This window comes from Solanum verrucosum, unplaced genomic scaffold (assembly GCF_900185275.1).
Source record: "Solanum verrucosum unplaced genomic scaffold, falcon-dt-bn FXZP01000163.1, whole genome shotgun sequence".
NCBI lineage: Eukaryota > Viridiplantae > Streptophyta > Magnoliopsida > Solanales > Solanaceae > Solanum > Solanum verrucosum.
This window is the reverse complement of record NW_026020379.1, coordinates 1,967,125-1,986,873: the sequence shown is the minus strand read 5'-3', so window position 1 is coordinate 1,986,873 and position 19,749 is coordinate 1,967,125. Positions and strand designations below refer to the sequence as shown.

Sequence of the window (19,749 nt, the reverse complement as noted above, 5' to 3'; positions counted from 1 at the left end):
ACTAAGAAATATAGGATCTCTATCACTCAGAATGTTTTCTGGCATACCATGGAGCTTATAGACTTGATCCTTTGGCACCAGAAAGGTAAGGATCGAAATTAGGAGAGTGAAGAGAGCAATGAACCCAGGAAGATTTGTGCTACTGATGTTGTGTAGGAATGACTGAGATAAATGAAATGGCCACTCTTGGTTAATTTGTCTACCACTACCATGATAATTTAGACTTTGGTAGGCCATCAATAAAGTCCATGATGATGTTGGACCAAGAAGAACTAGGAATGGGTAGAGGTTGTAGTAATCCAAGATATGTTGATGCATCATACTTGCTCCTCTGGCATACAGAGCACTTCCTAATGTAAGTGTTGACGTCCTCTCTTAATTTTTTCCAATAAAATAATGTTGAGATCCTTCTGTAGGTATTTTCCATCCACGAGTGTCCTCCGTTAAGGTTGTTATGCTGGTATTGTAGGATTTTTTGCCTCACTTGATCATTTTTTCCCACCACCCGTTTGCCATTTTTTCTGAGCTGATGGTTGACATATGTGTAACCTTTATTCCTTCTTCTTGTTCTTGCACCCTTCTAATTATCTCCTTGACCTCTGGATCTATTTCACAACTATTCTTGATCTTTTGTAAGAGTAAAGAGACAATGGTAATTACTGAGATAAAAAATAGCTCAATCATTGGTAGTCTAGAGAGAGCATCATCAACCTTATTTTCTCTCCCCTTTCAATGTGGAAATCAAATTGCATAAGTTTGGCTATCCACTTCATTTGAGTGACAGCGTGTAACTTTTGATCCAAGAGATATTTGAGGGCCTTCTGGAGTGTCTTGACCACAAAGTGTCTCCCTAATAAATGTTGTGACCACTTAGTCACTGTCAACACCAAGGCCAATAGCTCTTTGCCATAAGCTGACAAGTATTTTTGTCTATGAGACAACCCTTTACTTAGGTAGGCCAAAGGATGTCCCTTCTGCATTAGTACAATACCCACACCAAGGTCACAAGCATTTGTCTCGACTAGGAATTGTTGAGTGTTGTTAATCAAACTCAAGATAAGTAACTAGATTCGTCTTCAATTGGTTGAAAGTTATAGTGGCCTTAACATTCAAATGGAACCCTTCCTTCTCTAGCAAATCAGTAAGAAGTTTACTAATAATCCCATACCTTCTAATGAACCTCCTGTAATAACCTGTCAACCTTAGAAACCCCCTTAACTCCTTTATAGTCTGAGGAATTGGCCATTCATGTACTACTGCAATCTTCTTAGGACCAAAAACCAATCCCTCTGCAGATATAAAATGACCATCGTACTCAACCCTTGCTGCCCCAAGAGAACACTTTGACTTATTGACCAATCGTCTATGTTGAATCAATAAGTTAAAAGTAATCCTCAAATTTTGCAAGTCATCTTCTAAACTCATGATGTATATCAGGATGTGATTTGTAACACCTCAGATCTCAAAATGAAGAAAATCCTAGTATTCAGAAAAGCTGGTGCCAGTACCAACGGAACCACCCACAAACCGTAGGTAGGACCACGGGCCGTTGGTAGGGTTCCATCGTTAAGGCCCAAATCTTTATAGACTCTAATCCCACCCAGATCGACCAGTACAATCCATGGTTGGACCTACGGACCGTAGGTGAGGGTCAGTAGCTAGTTAGAGGGAAATTGCTGATGGGTCAGCTTCAAACAATCATAACTCTTAGCACAAAAGGAATTAGGTGGCCCATGACTTATTAAATGAACTATAATTGAATCCTCTTTTCAACGCCACTGAGTTTTCTATAAGCCCATCTCCGAGTAAAATGTTTTTACTCGTTTTAGTGAAGCCTTGTAGGGCAGACTTGATCGACGACCCCTACCTACGATTTGTAGGTCAACCCACAGACCGTAGGTCCCTCCGTGGGTGTCCTTCATCAGAATTAAGTCAGGGTCATTTTGGTCCTTTCCCCTATGTGTTGGGCACTTAAACTACGTCGTTTAATCCCTAAACTATGTCATTTTGATTAGTTTAAGCCTAGTAACTTGGTCAAATATTTCCATAAGCAATGCATTCACTAAAAATTCATCAAACTTAGAACAAAAGAAGAGAAAATAGGCAATTGCTTTCTCAAGAACACACAACAAGTTTTCCTCAGTTCCTGCCCCGAAATCAAAGGATTTCTCTGTAGATTTCGTCACCAGGTAAGTGGGATCGCTAGTGGGTTCCTTTCATCCACTAGGTTCCTAAAATTCAATCAGATTCTTGATTCGCTATATCTTGCTTAGACCTAGGGTTTCTAAAACCTTGGATATTGGTTGTGATTTAGCTGTTATAGTATTTTTAATCAGATTATCATGTTTTCTTGAAATCATTACTTAGTTCCTTGCGTGAAACTCAGAACCCTAGTTGTGTAGATTCATTTAGTTCATGAATTACACTAGCTAGGTTAGATAAACAGATATACATGCCTCAGATTTTGAATTTTTTTATTATCATATAATTGTTACATTTTCAGAATTTGCATGTCAGTATTTTGAGCTATTCAGCATTTTAGTAATTCAGTCATAATGTGTTACATACATATTCAGTTGGGAGTAGACTTAACACCGAGTTGGACTAGTGTTCAGCGTACCCGTATAGTCCCAGAACTACATGCCCCCGTAGGTTTATAAGTCCCATCTTTGGGCATCTGATTTAGTGATCACGCTAGTCATGCCTTTATACCTTTGGCAAGGTATATAGGGTCCTCTCGATGAGGCGTATACATCAGATTCCACGTTTAACTCACGTGGTTTTATGTCGGTTAATAGTAGCTCCCACAGTCAGACTCTAGTGCATTTGACTAGGTTTTCATTTTATACTTTAGTATTCAGTTTTAGCATGCTTGTTCATAATTAGTATTTGGTCATTGCATTTAGCTCATTTTTCAGTTATATTTCAGCATTTGCATTCAGTTTAGATTATGTTATTGCTCAATTATATTGGTTCAGCTATATTTCATATCCTGCATGCTCAGTACATTCCAAAATTGACGCATACTCTGCGCTACATCCTTTCATGATGTAGGTTTATGTACTCACGATCCAAATCACGCATAGATTGATTCCTGATCCGCAGTTCAGCAACTTCAGTGGTGAGTCCTCATACTTTGAGGACAATAAACATGTTTTTTATATTCAGTCTTTTATTTCAGTTTTAGTTTTGCTAGAGTTAGCTGGGGGCATGTCCCAGCAATTCTAGTCAGTAGAGGCTTTTTTGGACATAGTATTAGATTCAACTTTATCTTTTGAGTGATGGTTCAGTATCACTAAAATCTTAGAAGTTTTATTTATATATTCAGATCAGTATTGGGTATTCCCCATATTTAGTTATCTCATGTTTTAGCTTCCGCATAATATCTCTTTATTTAGAGTTTTTTAGTATGCTTATGATATGCCAACAACAGGTTAGCTTGGGGTCACTCGTGATCCTAGGTCCCGCGTTACATCAAGGGGATAGCCTCTAGGCATGACAAACTTGGTATCAGAGCACTAGGTGTAAGAGTCATAGGATGTCTAAAAAGTTGCACTAAGTAGAGTCCTTTTCATAGGTGTAAAATGCACTACATCTAATGAAAGGGAGGCAACAAAGTGTTTTAGGAAAACTTCACTTTCTTTGCTACTATTATCGTGTGATCCAACTTCTCGTGTCTAATCCGTCGTTTTGTCTTACAGATCATGCCTCCTCGTAGAGATTACCCAAGGAATGCTAATGCATGCAATGCTAACACACTTTCTCCGGTCCCAGACCATGAGGTTTCGAATGTAGAGTTTGGAATGTGATTCAACTTCTGGCTTAGAGTATGACTAACTAGAACAATCAGCAGGTTCTAGATCCTACTAATAGAAATAGCTAATCAGTGGCAGCTAGAGTCAACTTTTGGCTTAAAGTATGACTAACCAGAACACTCAGTAGGTTCCAGATCCTACAAATATAAATGGTTGATCAGTGGCAGCTAGAGTTTGAAATTTTGTTAGGATGAATCCGCCTGAGTTTTTAGGGTCGCAAGTTGGTGAGGACCCACAGAACTTCATTATGAGGTTAAGAAAATCTTTGAAGTGATGCAAGTGGCTGGTAATGATAGGGTGGAGTTGGCATCTTACCAGCTTAAGGATGTGGCTAACATATGGTACACTCAGTGGAAAGAAAACATGAGTGTGGATGCAGCTTTTGTGACTTGGGGGTGTTTTACCAGAGCTTTTCTGGACAGGTTCTTCCCAAGAGAGTTGAGAGAGGCTAAACTCAGGAGTTTATGAATTTGAGACAAGGTTTAATGTCAATCCAAGAGTATGGACTTAAGTTCACCTAACTCTGCAGGTATGCTCCATATATGGTTGCTAATCCAAAGGCACAAATGAGTAAGTTTCTATCTGGAGTATCCGACTTAATGAAGACATAGTGCAGAAATGCTATCTTGTTAGAGGATATGAATATTTATAGGCTCATGACTCATGCACAGCAGGTTAAGAAAGATAAGCTTAAGGAAATAGCTAAGGATAACTAGAGAGCTAGAACATGGAACTATGAGTACTCTTAGCAGAAATCGAGTGGTGGAAATCACTCACACCTTCAACAAGATCAGAATAGTAGGGCACCAGGCTCTAAGTCTCAGGGGAGTGTTTCGAGAAATAGGACATACCCAACTTGTCCAAAGTGTGGTAAGAACCATCCGAGCGAGTGTCTTATAGGCAAGGAAGGATTCCTTGAGTATGGTCAATCCAACCATAAGTTAAAGGATTACCCTTCTGCCAGGCAGGGGCAAAGAGGTAATATTAATAGGGCTCAATCTACAGTTCCAGCAGCACCAGCAGGTCCCCCAAACCAGCAAGGTGCTTTATCTGGTACAGGTGGCGGTCAGTGCCATAATAGTTTGTATGTTCTTTGATTTACTTAAAAATATATGTAAAGGAAAAAATGACTGAGTTTTCGAAAAACTGATTAAACTTATGGTTTAAGAGAAATCGAATTTCCAAAAGAACAAAATCACCACTTAATTTTTAGTAAAAAATCAAGAAAAAATATAAGATTTTTCAAAAGACTTAGACAGATAAAATCAATTGAAAAAGGGTTCGAGTTCAAATGTACATTCCGAGAAGGTGTTTGACCCTCGGAATGCCCGCTAACTCGCGGTTGACCGACGATTTGACCAAAATGATTTCGACTAATTTTAAAATTTTAACTAAGTAAAAAGAACTCGTAACGACCTTGACTAATTTTTGAAATTTTAACTAAGTAAAAGAACTCATTTATTTAAACTATTTAAAATTTTAACTAAGTAAATGAACTCATTTATTTTAACTATTTTTTAAAAAAAAAGGTAACCAAATAAATGAACTCATTTATTTATTTATTACAATTATCATTTTTTATCATTTTTATTTATCTAAAGGGAAGTGAACTAAAGGGGAAATTTCTAAAGGGAATAGTTCATAAAATATCAACAAGCCTAATATTAAAATAAAAACTAAGTAATAAAAAATATATACTTTAATTCGAAAATAACATGAAATGACCATTCTTGGGGGAATTTAATTAAATTGAACCATAAGATGATCGAAGTATTAGTCAAATACAATAAAATAAATAAGAGAGGGAAAGGAAGTATATTGAATTTGGGCCCAAATTCCTAAATCTGCAAAAATAACAACTTATTGGGCTTTTGGCCCTTTTTCCATCTTCATTGATCATGATATACATCAAGTGTATATTCGAGGTATACACCATGTATACCGCTAATTTTTAGACTCCCGGACCTGTAATTTTGTTTCAATTATGTATTTCCGCCTTTTCCACCTGCAGTCCTCACGTTTTTCCCTGTATATTGTTATTTTTCGACTGTATACTCATGTATACAGCTGTATACAAGCTGTATTTCAGCTTGTTTTCGAGTTTCCGGAACATGAGAATTCAACTTCCAGCCCGTAATGCCTGCAACATGTTCACCGACTATTTGGACTCGATAAAGAGAAGCAAAATCCCTGAAATGCAAGGATAGGAAGTGGAGTCCCCACGGACTCAAGAGGGGTTCGCATTCAACAAAAAAAAGAAGGGAAAAACATGTTAGTGAACTTAATTTTTCCAATGACTTGAGAAAATAGCATATTTAAAGAACTTTGACACCAACTCAATCAAATAAGTAACCCAAAGCATAGAAGAGAATTAGACCGAATTAATATATTAAAATCTTGTGTTGTCAAACAATCATTTATCATAAAAGAGGGAATGAAATAATATATAATGAAAGGACTATCATTTTATTTTTATTTTTTTTTACTTTTTACTGCCGAGTGATAAAAAAAAACGAGGGAAGTGTGGATATGCATTTTTTTGTTTCTTTCTTTTTCTAAAAAAAAAAAAGAAAAAAGAGAGGCTTAGCAACGGGATTACTGCAATATAACATGTATGCCCTATGACATAAATAAAATGGTAAATCATGCTAGTAACTAAAAAAAAAACATTATAAATGACATGCAACTCTTACCCCTTTAAAACATAATATGCTTCAACGTATAACAAAAATGGGGAAGAAATAAGAACATCAAACTCTCTTAGAATAATGAGAGAACGAAACAAAACCAAACTGTCCTAAGTAAGTATTTTAACAACTTACCAACTTAGCTCCTATCTTAGTTAAGTTAGGACGAACTTAAGAAAAATGACTTAACATACAATGTAATAGGAACTGCGCGACTAACAATAATATGAATGAGATTTGGAGCTGCAAGTAACTAAAATACGTGCCATACTACTTAAATAAGCATGGATACAACAAACACAATGCCAAATAAGAGGAAGAAAGCACACAACATGCTAGCCAAAAATGTATGAACACAACCTCGCTCATCAGACTGAGAGAAACGACATTCTAAATTCAGAAAAAAAAAAGTCACAATCACCCTAAGCTACAGCCAACCAACAAGATTAACAGCTAAATGATAAGAAAGTAGGAGGAAAAACAACTTAGAAACACATAGGATCGGCAAGACTTCTAACCAAACGGACTAGAAAGTTCTGATAAACCGAACGAAGATGCATCACTAATTTGAACTCAAGAGCAAGCCAAGATTACTTCCAAAATTTCAACATTTCATATAGCTTGTATCCTTTAAACAGTGAACAGTCTAAGGCTTAGGAAATGGGTGATACGAGAGAATGAGGTTTACCTTTTTAAGTGCGGCGAACTGGACAGCAACGAGCAGACGAGTTTTTCACCACACGAATTCGAAACTGAAACAGTCGACCAAGAACTTCAAACTAGCTTTGAATGAGGAATTTTTGCTTCTCCTAATTGAGAGAAAAGGCCGTCTAAAACTTCTCAACTATAAGAATCGTTCAAAGAAATTTCACCCTTTTTCTTGACTCTAGTTTTTTCAAAAAATTTCCCCTGTCTCCCCTCTTTTTTTCTAACAATGAAGGACATAGAGCTATTTATCAATGGAACTAGGGCAAAACGGGTGGATAGGCGGGAGATTTTCGGATATGGGCGAGGCCCATTCCAAAAAAAAATTCAAACTCTAACTTTCACCATTTTGGTGAAGCACCTCTTTTTCGCAGAGTCAAACCATTATGAAAGAGGAAGTAGTGAGAAGCGCGTGCTGCTGCCCGAAGAGGGACATGAAGAAGACGACAAGGAAGGACAGAGTATTGTTGTACTCATAGACGCCGTGAATCGCTTTCCATCTATTTGTGAACGTTACTGCTGTTTCCGTGAACTCGCCTTCGCGTGGAGAAGACGAGGTGCGTATGGGGTCGGGTGGTGTCGTTCACGCATGCTGTTGTTGCTGTATTTTGATGCCATCTATGTTGTTGTTCTTGGTCATGTGCTGTAATCGTGAAAAAGGGATAAGGAAGCTGCTGGGTTCTTTGTTACCAGCGAATTGGGCCGGGTTGGGGTGAAATGGGCTGGCCGAATTGGATTAAGTTGGGAATAGGAGAAATGGGAATGGGAATGGGTTGGGTTGTCGATTAGTACTGCTGTAAGTTGTTAGTTTGGATTTGGGAGAATTTGTGGGCCAGGGGTTAATTAAATTGGGCTTGGATAAATCTGGGAATTATTTGGGTTGCTGGGTTTAAGGGGAAAGGGTTAGATTAGGAATGGTTAAATGGGTTTAGATTATAGCCAATTGAATTAAGCCATTTCGAATTTAATTAATAAAATTAGCTAAAACTCAAATAAGATAAATTAATATTAATTAATTAACGAGCTTCTTAATCTTAGTGAAATAAAATAATCAATTTAATTATAAACTAAATGATTTTGAAATATAAACTATTATATAACTAAACAACTTTTAATAGAATATTTAATATAAAATCTTTTCGAGATGATTTTCCAAATATTTATAAAATATACTAATTATAGATATATAAAATTACATGAAATATATATTATTTATAAATTATGAAAATCGACCAAAATCACTTAAGATGACTTTGCAAAGTATTTGAATTTTATAAAACTAATTATTCTAAATCGTTTGGAAATTAGGAAGCTCGTGAATTAATTCCTATCGGGGAGGGTCAAAATTGGGTGTCAACAACTGTCCCTCATTTTACTTTGATTGATGCAAGGAATCTGAGGAAAATGAAATTGACTAATCCAATTTTTGACCGCCCACATCTTCATCTTTCGAAAAGGGTTTTGGTACGGACTTTAGGAATTATATCTCAGGCCATATGAGAATTCAGGCCGCTTGCAGTTCGACTCGAACGGTTAAAAAGAAAATCTATTATGCTAGATCACCTTTGTTCTGGAAAAACGACAAAGTAAGTTGAGTATGAGAAGGAGGCTTACAACCTCTTAGCCATGAATGTGGCGCGCTTCACACCCATAATTAAGAACTTACACAGACATAATTCCCAAAGCTATTGGCACATTTGTCACTCGGATTGGAAAGCCGCTTCCGGTAGAGGCCAAAAATTTCCGGAAGCGCAACTGAAACTGACAAACTTAAGAAAAACCCACATGCCTTCTGATAGGGGTGTGGTTTGATTATGGTGGAAGTTGTTCCTCTGCTCGTGTCCTAAGAGTTTGTCACTCCTCTTTGGACTAAGTTCCAGTTCGTTGCTAAGAAAAAGTTCCACGTTGTGCTGCATCCCTTTTGATGTCGTCCGCACCTGTGGTTTGTTTTTGGAGAATTCATCCTTTTGGATGCTCTCGACAAAGACTGATATAAAACTCATCAGTATAAAAATGCAATTCAAATGGGAGACAATGTCTTTTACCGTGTTGACACTTAATTTCTCTCCTTGAACATTTGACGTAAACTCCATCAGATTTGATGTGAAGCAAATAAAGCTTGTGTCTCATGTCTATAATATAATCTTTCATGTACTCTTCCTTTGATGTCAAAACAATTAAATAAGCTGATGTAATATGTTGATAATTCTTTTGATATTGTTTGTGCAAAGAAAAATGATGTGGTCGATGTCGATCTTCTCGTGATGGGTAAATCTTTCTCTTGCGATATATAACTTCTTCTCATGCTATGCATGAATCCTTCTCTTGCGACGTAGGAATTCCTTTCCCGTGATGCGTGAATCTTTTTCCCGCGATACATGAATCTTCTCTTGCGATGCATGAATCTCTTTTCTCGCTATGCATGAATCTTTCCCCGCGATGCATGAATCTTCTCTTGCGATGTATGGATCTCTTTTTTCTCGCGATGCATGAATCTTTTTCCCGCGATGCATGAATCTTCTCTTGCGATGCATGAATCTCTTTTCTCGCGATGCTTGACTTCCTTTTCCCGCGATGCATGAATTTTCTCTTGAAATGCATGACTCTTCTCTTGCAATGCATGAATCTTTTTTCTCGCGATGCATGAATCTTCTCTTGCAATGCATGACTCTTCTCTTGCAATGCATGAATCTCTTTTCTCGCGATGCATAAATCTTCTCTGATGACGCCATCCCTAGTACCGAACGAAGATTATGCTTCACCAGACAACCTAGGTGATCTTCTGGGTACCTTCTGGGTGGCGGTATCGTCCTAATTGACAATACGAATAAAAATGACCCTCAAAGTAATGGTATCATCTCATCCGATAATACGATATAAATGACTCTCCGGGTAGTGATATCGTTTCAATCAACAACAACAACAACATACCCAGTGAAATCCCACTAGGTGGGGTCTGGGGAGGGTAGAGTGTACGCAGACCTTGACACTACATCGTAGAGGTAGAGAGGCTGTTTCCGAGAGACCCTCAGCTCAAGTACATCAAAACCAAGTAAAAGGCGAGGAAAACAGTGTGTAAAACATCACATCCAATAGTCTCAATCGACAATACGAATAAAAATGACCCTCAGAGTAATGGTATCATCTCATTCGATAATACGATATAAATGAATCTCCGGGTAGTGATATCGTCTCAATCGACAATACGATGTGATTAAATCTTAGAGTAGTGGCATCATCTCATTCGACAATGCAATATAAATAACCTTCAGGGTAAGAATATTATCATATCTGATAATGTAATGCAGGTAAAATGTCTTCCAGATATCTTTCGTTGCTAGAAAATAATAATATTTCTCTCTTCAAGGTTTTCATTTGTCCCATCTCCGAACATAATTGCATGTTCGTTATGAACCATGCCTTGCTGAGAATTTGAATAAATTAATGCTACTCATATTCCCAATTCTTGGTATAAGAAACATGAAATATTTCCTGCATCCACAAAAAAGTTGTCAATTTGGGGAGCTCTTCGCCCTTTTGACTTCTCCATATTTATTGAATGGAAGAATATGCCGATCTTGAGGCAAACCTATAGACCTGCATCCACAGAAAAAATGTTAATTTTTTACAAAATGAATTGATATGTGTTGATCTCTTTGGTTGTCTGCTCCTTGTCTTGCTATCTCCGGTTGATTTCTGCGATCTCCCGCTTCTTGATAGATAAGACAAAACATTTTTATGCAAAAATAATTGAAACATGTAGGAAAAGTTTTAAGAAAAAATAGATTTTCAAAAAGTAGCATTTGGAAAATGTCAGCCAAGCTTAGTGAACGCCATTTGGAGTTGATGTTTTGGGATCTATCTGATTACTTGTTGGGAAGTATTCAAAGTTGTTCTAAACTGCCGATAGAACCTATTGAAATTTTGAGGTCATCTCAAAATTTCTGTCCCAGTTAACTGTCTTGGCTTATCTTTAATCGTTGGTGAGCAAATCACAGAATTTTTGAGATATTCTCAAAAAATTTGTCCCAGTTGCAAATCTCAAAGTGATTTCAGTCTTGACTTTGTTGGAAATCTTCTTCTCGAGAATTTTTGAGTCCCTCTCAAAAATTCTATCCTTGTTTCTATTGTAAGGAGAAATAGAAATCTTTATGGGAAATATGACCGAGCCCTTGTGGCGCCTACGTATCCCGTTGAGGCAGGAACCAGGTCAAACGTAGTTCCCCTTCTCGAGGATTAACAAAAATAAGGAATTTACAAAGAAACTGACCGAGGCCGACATAGGCCGCGTACGTATCTCATTCTTGAGAATTCAGGTCGAACGTAGTTCAAATACAAAGAAATATTAAAAAGGGATAAATGGGTGACCGAGGCCGACATAGGCCGCCTACCTATCTTATTCTTGAGAATTCAGGTCAGACATAGTTCATTACAAAGGGATGAAATTTTAAACAAAGCGATTACAAGCAACTGGAATGATTACAAGGAAATGACAGAAAATACAAACTGAAACTTTACACATAATATCTCTTGACAGCATCTGAGTTGATCGGTTTCGGCCATTCGGTACCATCCATCTCCGACAGGACCAAGGCACCTCCAGATAATACTTTGCGAACCATGTAGGGTCCTTGCCAATTTGGTGCAAATTTCCCTTTGTAATCATCCTGATGAGGGAAAATGCGTTTAAGGACCAACTGACCCACTTCAAATATTCTGGTTCTTACTCTTTTGTGGAAAGCACGAATCATTCTCTGTCGATAAAGTTGACCATGACAAACAACAACCATTATCTTCTCATCAATCAATGTTAACTGATCAATCCGCTTGCGAATCCAATCTACATCACCCAATTCAGCTTCTTGGATGATTCTCAATGAAGGTATTTCAACTTCTGTAGGTATGACTGCTTCTGTTCCATATACTAGCAAATATGGAGTAGCTGATGTTCTGACAGTCGTTCGGTAACCCAACAAAGCATATGGCAACATCTCATGCCAACCTCTGCGATTATCAATCATTTTCCTCAAAATCTTCTCTATGTTCTTGTTGGCAGCTTCCACGGCTCCATTTATTTGGGGACGATAGGCGGTTGAGTTCCGGTGAGTAATCTTGAGTTGTTCACATATCTCTCTCATCAAATGACTATTGAGATTCGCTCCATTATCATTTATAATCGATTCCGGTACCCCAAACCTACATATCAGGTTGTTGCGAACAAAATCAGCTACAACTTTCTTCGTTACCGACTTGTACGAAGCTGCTTCCACCCACTTGGTGAAATAGTTAATGGCAACCAAAATGAATCTGTGTCTGTTAGAGGCGGCTGGCTCTATTGGACCAATGACATCTATGCCCCAAGCTACAAATGGCCAAGGTGAACTCATGGCATTGAGTTCATGAGGCGGCACTCAATCAAATCTCCATGCACTTGACATTTGTGACATTTCTGCACAAACTTGCAACAATCATGTTCCATAGTCATCTAAAAATAACCGGCTCGAAGGATCTTCCTTGCCAAAGTGAGCCCATTCATGTGAGTACCACAAACTCCGGCATGTATCTGTTCAAGAAACTTTGCAGCTTCATTAGCATCAACGCATCTGAGAAGACCTAAATCTGGAGTCCTCCTGTAAAGGATTTCCCCACTTGCAAAGAAATTGAGGGCCATACGGCGTATCGACTTTTTCTGGTTGAACGTTGCATTCTCAGGACAAGTCCCATCCTCTAAATACTTCTTGATGTCAAAATACCAAGGCAAACCATCTGGTTCCGCCTCAATATGTGAGCAATGGACAGGTGCTCTTTCACCTCTATATCCACTGGATCAATATAACATGTATCTGGATGCTTAATCATTGACGCGATGGTGGCAAGAGCATCGACCAACTCATTCTGTGTCCTCGGGAGTGTGTCTGAACTCAATCTTGCGAAATCTCTTGCACAACTTCTGTATATACCGCACATATGGTGTGATCTTTGGGTTTTTCACGGCCCATTCCCCTTGAACCTGATGAATCAGCAAATCTGAATCTCCAATAACCAGCAACTCGTGAACATTCATATCAATTACCATCTTCAGACCGATGATGCAAGCTTCATACTCAGCCATGTTGTTCGTGCATTCAAATCGGAGTTTAGCCGCCATAGGATAGTGCTGACCGGTTTCTGACACTAAGACGCTCCGATTCCTTTCCCTTGATGGTTCGCCGCTCCATCAAAGAACACTCTCCAACTAGGGTACGCTTCAGATATATCCTCACCAACAAACGAAACTTCCTCATCGGGAAAATAAGTCTTGAGCGGTTCGTACTCTTCATCAACTGGATTCTCTGCAAGATGGTCAGCCAAGGCTTGCACTTTATCGCCTTCTGAGTCACATACACAATGTCAAACTCCCTCAAAAGCATTTGCCATTTAGCCAACTTCCCAGTCGACATTGCTTTCTGGAAAATATACTTCAACGGGTGCATCCTGGAAATAAGGTATGTGGTGTATGAAGACAATAATGTCTCAACTTTTGAGCGATCCAAGTCAAAGCACAACATGTTCTCTCCAAAAGAGTGTAACGAGCCTCATATGGAGTGAACTTTTTGCTCAAGTAATAAATGGCTCGCTCTTTCTTCCCAGTTTCGTCATGTTGACCAAGCATGCATCCCAATGCGTTATCTGAGACATACAAATATAGCAATAACAGACTCCCTTCTCGCGGAGGGACCAACACCGGTGGATTGGACAAATAGTTCTTGATAGCATCAAAAGCAGTTTGACATTCTCCGGTCCACTTGGTCGAGGCATCTTTTTTTAATAACTTAAAGATGGGCTCACACACCACGGTGGATTGAGCTATGAACCGGCTGATGTAGTTCAACCATCCCAAAAACTCATCACCTCTTTCTTGGTCTTTGGAGGGGGTAATTCCTGGATCACCTTGATCTTGGAAGGGTCAAGCTCAATGCCCCTTCTGCTGATTATAAATCCCAACAACTTGCCAGCTGGCACCCAAAAGCACATTTGGCGGGATTTAACTTCAAATTGTATCGGCGTAAGGATCAAAGAATTTCCTCAAGTGAGTCAAGTGATCCGAACTCTCGCGGGACTTGATTATGACATCATCTACATACACTTCGATCTCTTGTGAATCATATCATGAAAATGGTTGTCATGGCCTCATGTAAGTAGCACCGGCATTCTTGAGACCAAAAGGCATCACCCGATAATGATATACCCCCAGGCGTGATGAAAGCTGTCTTTTCTGCATCTTCTTCATCCATCAGGATCTGGTGATAGCCCGCATAAAATCCACGAACGACTGCATCTCATGCTTAGCACAGTTATCAATAAGAATGTGAATGTTTGGCAATGGAAAATTATCTTTCGGGCTAGCTTTGTTGAGATCTCTATAGTCGACACAAATTCTGATTTTTCGTCTTTCTTGGCAATCGGAACAACATTAGCTAACCAAGTTGGATACTGCGTCACTTCCACTACTTGAGACTCGATCTGCTTTGTAATCTCCTCTTTGATCTTCAAACTCAACTCAGGCTTGAACTTCGAGTCTTTTGTTTTACTGGACTGAAATCTGGATTGATCGGCAACTTGTGGGACACCATATCGTGCTCAGCCTGGCATGTCTTTATAAGACCAGGCAAATACATCAATGTACTCCTAAGCAAGCGAACCAGGTCCTTCTTTGGCTTCTGTCAGATGGACACTGATTCTTACTTTTTAACCATTCCTCATCTCCGAGATTCATAGTTTCGGTTTCTTCAAATTTGGCTTGTGTTGATTTTCGAATTGTCGAAACTCTTCAGCAACATGTTCGGGAACCTCATTTTCTTCTTCATATCCTCACACTCATTATCACCTGCCTCATTTTGTTCACTCGGTTCATGACATGACATGACATTGACAGGTTTTAAATTAATATTACTGAAATCATAAACAAACAAAGTTAGGAAATAAAATATAAACAAATAAGTAACAAACAAATTTGATAAAAGAGGTTTTTCATTTAAATTGAAACAAGCAAACTTTGGCCATGGCCGAGGGTCATTTTGCCTTTTTTAAACATCACAAGGAATTTAAAAACTTCAAGCAAATAAAATTGCATAAAGGGTGGGTCTCGGGCCTCTTTCGGACTACCACCGATTTTAAAACAAACAAAGACACATGTCTTTTCTACCCAGATGAGCGAGAAATCAGGAGTGGTATGGAGGTCTAGTTCTGCAATTGCTAATCAGGTTCTGCATCACGGATGCTGATCTCCAGCCTCTTCCTCGATGACCGCATCAATATCCTCAAAAAGGCCCTAGATTCCTTCCCCGAGACCAACATCGTTGACGTTTTCTCATACCGGAAATGACTGGTACCGATGAGAATTGACCTGGCCAATGCTTGATCCACACTCTTGTTTTTCATCTTGCTTCTTCGTCTGTTGGGACATATCCCAAACCAAACTTTGCTCCTTTGGCGGGAATTTGGATAGGCTCGATGATTCCTTGAAAGTGCTTCCCCAATCCAAAACCTGGTTCGAAACCATTCTGGAGCATTTACCAACTCCACTGTGTAGAAATCACAACCTCGAGAGGCATCATCAACGATCGGTGCATACCCATTGGAATGGCTCCTTCACCATAAATGACCAATTCCTTGGCCTTCCAAACAAACTTCATTAGTTGGTGAAGGGTAGAAGACACAGCCCAGCCATATGAATAAACGGTCTTCCCAAAGTAAGTTGTAACTGGTGTCGATATCCAACAACCTGGCACTCCACATTAAAATCCGCAGGACCACCTGAATATCCAAGTTTACCGCACCCAATATGTCTTTTTGCACTCCATCAAAGGCCCTCACATTAACTTAGTTCTGGTGAATTTCCCAAGTCGAATTTCAGCTGCCTCAGAGTCGAAAGTGGGTAAATATTAAGACGGATCCGTCATCGACCAAGATGCGATTAATTATCTTGTCTCGACACATACAGGTGACATGCATAGCTTTGTTAGGCATCTTCGCTTCAAAGGGCAGCTCTTCGTCACAAAAACTGATTCGGTGTCCTCGGATGACCTGGTTTATCATGGCTGCTAAATTGTCACTGTTAGTACCCACAGGAACATAAGTATCATCCAAAGCCCTCATCAGAGCTTGTCTATGTAACTGCGAACTCATCAGTAAGGCCCACACAGAGATCTGAGCCGGCGTCTTCTCCAAATGCTTCACAATCGAATAATCTTTCGGCTGCATTTTTCTCCAGAACTCCTCGGCCTCGGCTTCACTGATCGGCCTTTTTGTTTGGTCCTTCTTCTGCCTCATTGAGCTAACTCTTCCGGTGTGTAGCACCTGCCGGATCTGGTCATACCCTGGGTAACAGCCGTTTTAATCACAAAATGGGTCGGGTAAGAGTTTCTCGCGGCACCAAGGCAACAGCCTTCTCGGGTGTCAGAATCACAAACTCTTTCTTCTCTCTAATGCTCAACGAAGCCACAGCCTTTTCCAGTTCATCAGGAGCAATCGGAACTATTGCCTTTGTCAAGCACCAATCGTCATCTATCTCTATCATATTGATAGTGGTGCCTCCATGATTTGGCAAAGGATTACTATTGACATTGGGCGCAACTGTCTGAAGAAAGACCACATTCTGGTCAATCAGGTCTTGAATCATATGCTTCAGGTTGATACAGTCTTCAGTATCATGTCCAACACTGTTGGAGTGATACGCGCACCTCTGATCAGGTCTATAAAACTTTGAGCTAGTGTCAACCGGCTTGGGCCCTACTGGATGATATATCCTGCCGCGTTAATCGTTCGAACAACTTTGTTTGGCTTCAATAAGCGGAGTGAAAATTCTAGCAGACTTTTTCTCAAATCTAGGATGGGGGGGATCGTAATTGCCTTGTTGAGGAGGAGGCATTTGACGATAATTTGGAGTGTTTGGACGGGGGGCTTGATATCTTGGATATGAGTTGGTTTGGTAGTTTGGTTGTGGAGCTTGGTAGTTCGAGGGGGTATTTTGGTAAAGTGGAGCAGGGGCTTGGTACATTGGGGGAGGCGTTTGGTATTTGTCTGAATGTTGGCACAGTTGGGGGCAACATTTCGGTAGTGATGAGATGGAGTCTGGTAACTGGAGGGGAGTTTTGGTAGATAGTGGGGGGAGTTTGGTAGTTAGAGGGGGAGTATTTTGATAACTGGGAGGAGGGGTATTTTGGTAACTGGGGAGGGGTATTTTGGTAATCAGCCTGTGCATAACAAGCCGGGTATGAACTCTGTGAAGGTCGAGAACGACCTTGGTATGATGATGATTTCCTTGGGGTCTTCTTCCCCTCATAAGAGATAGAGGACACATCCTCTCTTTTCTTCTTCAACAAGCCCGAAGATCCGGGCGAGGCAGCAACACGGGCAATCTTCCCGGTTCTCAATCCATCTTCGATAGTCTCACCTACCTTGACTATCTCAGCAAATTTTGCTCCAACGAGCAACATAATTCTGTCATAATATTCGGGCTCCTGCACCCGCACAAACACTTCAACAATTTCCTTTTCTGACATAGGAGGTCTAACTCTAGCTGCCTCCTTTCGCCATCTATATGCAAATTCTCTGTAACTTTCGGTCGGCTTCTGCTTCATCTTCTCCAAGGAGTAACGATCAGGAACGATCTCCACATTGTAGGCGAATCGTTCGATGAAGTCCTTAGCCAGAGCGTTCCAGCTAGACCACTGTTTCGTTTCATGAGACGTAAACCATTCTAGAGCCTCTCCGCTCAAACTTCGGCTAAAAAGCCGCATTAACAAAGCTTCGTCTCTCCCAACTCCCACGAGTTGGTCACAGTAGGCCCTCAGTGTGCGCTAAGGGGTTCCCGTTCCTCCAAAGATGTCGAATTTTGGCACCTTGAACCCTTCCGGGAGGTCCAAATTCGGATGAATGCACAGGTCTTCGTAACTCAACCCGGGACCTCAGGAATGCAGTTCAACTCCTTCATGGCTTTTCTAATTTCCTCCTTCATATCTATCTTGGCGGTCTCTTCCTTTGACCTCCACTCTCTCTCCCTCTCCTCATAGTGGTCGAGCTCCGAACCATGGCATCATGCTCGTTGGGACTGGTATTTGGAAAAGGTTTTTGCGGTAGTGGTGGAGCGATAGAGGGACTCTGGCCATTTAAAGGGGCGTGATAGTTTTGGGGATAAGTCTGGGGGTTGGTTTTGGTGAGGAGGGAAGTGCGTGGGTTATTAGCGTTTTGGCTTGGGGGGTAGGCCAGTTTGGTGGTTTGCATTAGGGGGAAGGAGTGGTGCTTGGAGGTTGGTATTTTGAGGAGGGGGTGGTTTTGATAAGAGCTGAGGCGTAATGGGGGTTTTGGGTGGTAAGGTCAATGATGGAGGGATTACGAGCAGGCTTGAAGGTTTTGAGCTTGTTCCACGTTAGGAGGGGAATTTGAGCTGGAGGTCTTCCGTCTGGTTGAGTGTTGACAGCAAAAAACGGAGGAGGCAAATCTTGTTTTTCTGCATCTCGACCCTCATCTCAGCAATTTGTTGTATCAACTGTAGGATCAGTTCATTCTGTCAGCAAGGGAGGGCTGAGCCACTACGACATCAGTAAGGCTGGTTTCTTCGTTGTTATCAACCATTGCTGCTTTTCCCTTTTGTGAATTTGACTAGGGAAGGAATCTATAGGTCCTTTAGATCTGGTAAAATAGGGGTGTTCAGCCAGTATATCAACACAGATCAGTTCTAACTACCTGTAGGAAAAGAACAACTCAAAGGCAAATCTGTCAGTATTAGGTATAGATGAATAACACAAGATATCACATAGGAAAGCAGGTAAACACATAAAAGTTGCTTCGTTTGAGGACATGTTAATCCACGAGTAATGGGGACTGATCTTTTGACCAAGCAGGAATTTTCTCGTTTCATTTTGGGGCTAATGACTCAGAAAGGCTAAATTGCGTTGAGCTAAGGTCTTCTTGCTGCATCTTCGCATCTGTTGATCTGAACTCAATGTTTCCTTGTAGAATGAAAGAGGGGAAAAGAAAATTTGAAAAAGATAGGGGCCGGGCCTTGAAAGGCTGCCTACGTATCTCCAAGGAGAATTCAGGCCCTACGTAGTTCGAATATAAAGGAAATTTTCATTTTCATTCCATTTCTGGTGATTACAAGGAAAGTGAAAAACAGATAATAAAGCTCCTAAAAGATAAAGTGGCTTCTATCCAAGCCATTTTTCTTCCGATTGTTGCATTAATCATGGAGGGGTAAACTCGTATGCTTCGAGGGCAATTTCTCATTCCCTTCTTTCCACCGTTCCTATAAGAGGAGGCCTATAGACAATTTCCTCCCCAGTATCTTCTTCAGTAGCTCCAATGTGAGTGTCTTTTGGACCACTATTGGCTCTTGATTGAAGAAAGAGCATTTCCCGCGTGTCTTCTGAAGTTTCATAGTTGAATCTTTGAAGGCATCGTGTTTCTTCCGCACATCAACTGTCTTTTTACTTATAACATCGCATTTTGGTCATCTTTGTTGCCAATTCCGTGTCTAGTGCAGCATTTGCTGCTTGTGC

General features: G+C 40.1%; 2 protein-coding genes across 6 annotated transcripts in view; one reads left to right on the top strand and one right to left on the bottom strand.

Moving 5' to 3' along the window:
• The window catches only part of LOC125839081 (actin-depolymerizing factor 10-like), an 858,671-nt gene that overhangs the window by 533,013 nt on the left and 305,909 nt on the right, over positions 1-19,749 (top strand). The gene's annotated exons all lie outside the window — the stretch shown is intronic.
• Positions 11,722-12,594, bottom strand: LOC125839036 (uncharacterized). The gene is made up of 2 exons (XM_049518023.1): positions 12,408-12,594; positions 11,722-12,131 (listed from the first exon to the last, which is right to left on the bottom strand). Exons 1-2 carry the CDS (start codon positions 12,592-12,594, stop codon positions 11,722-11,724), a joined length of 597 nt encoding a protein of 198 aa, XP_049373980.1.

Bases quoted from the DNA above. Each gene is read 5' to 3' on its own strand.
- LOC125839036 (XM_049518023.1), bottom strand. From the start codon at position 12,594: ATGAGTTCACCTTGGCCATTTGTAGCTTGGGGCATAGATGTCATTGGT. The intron at 12,132-12,407 runs GTAGGTTTGGGG...CATATTTGCTAG, and splicing joins TGTTCGCAACAACCTGATAT to TATATGGAACAGAAGCAGTC.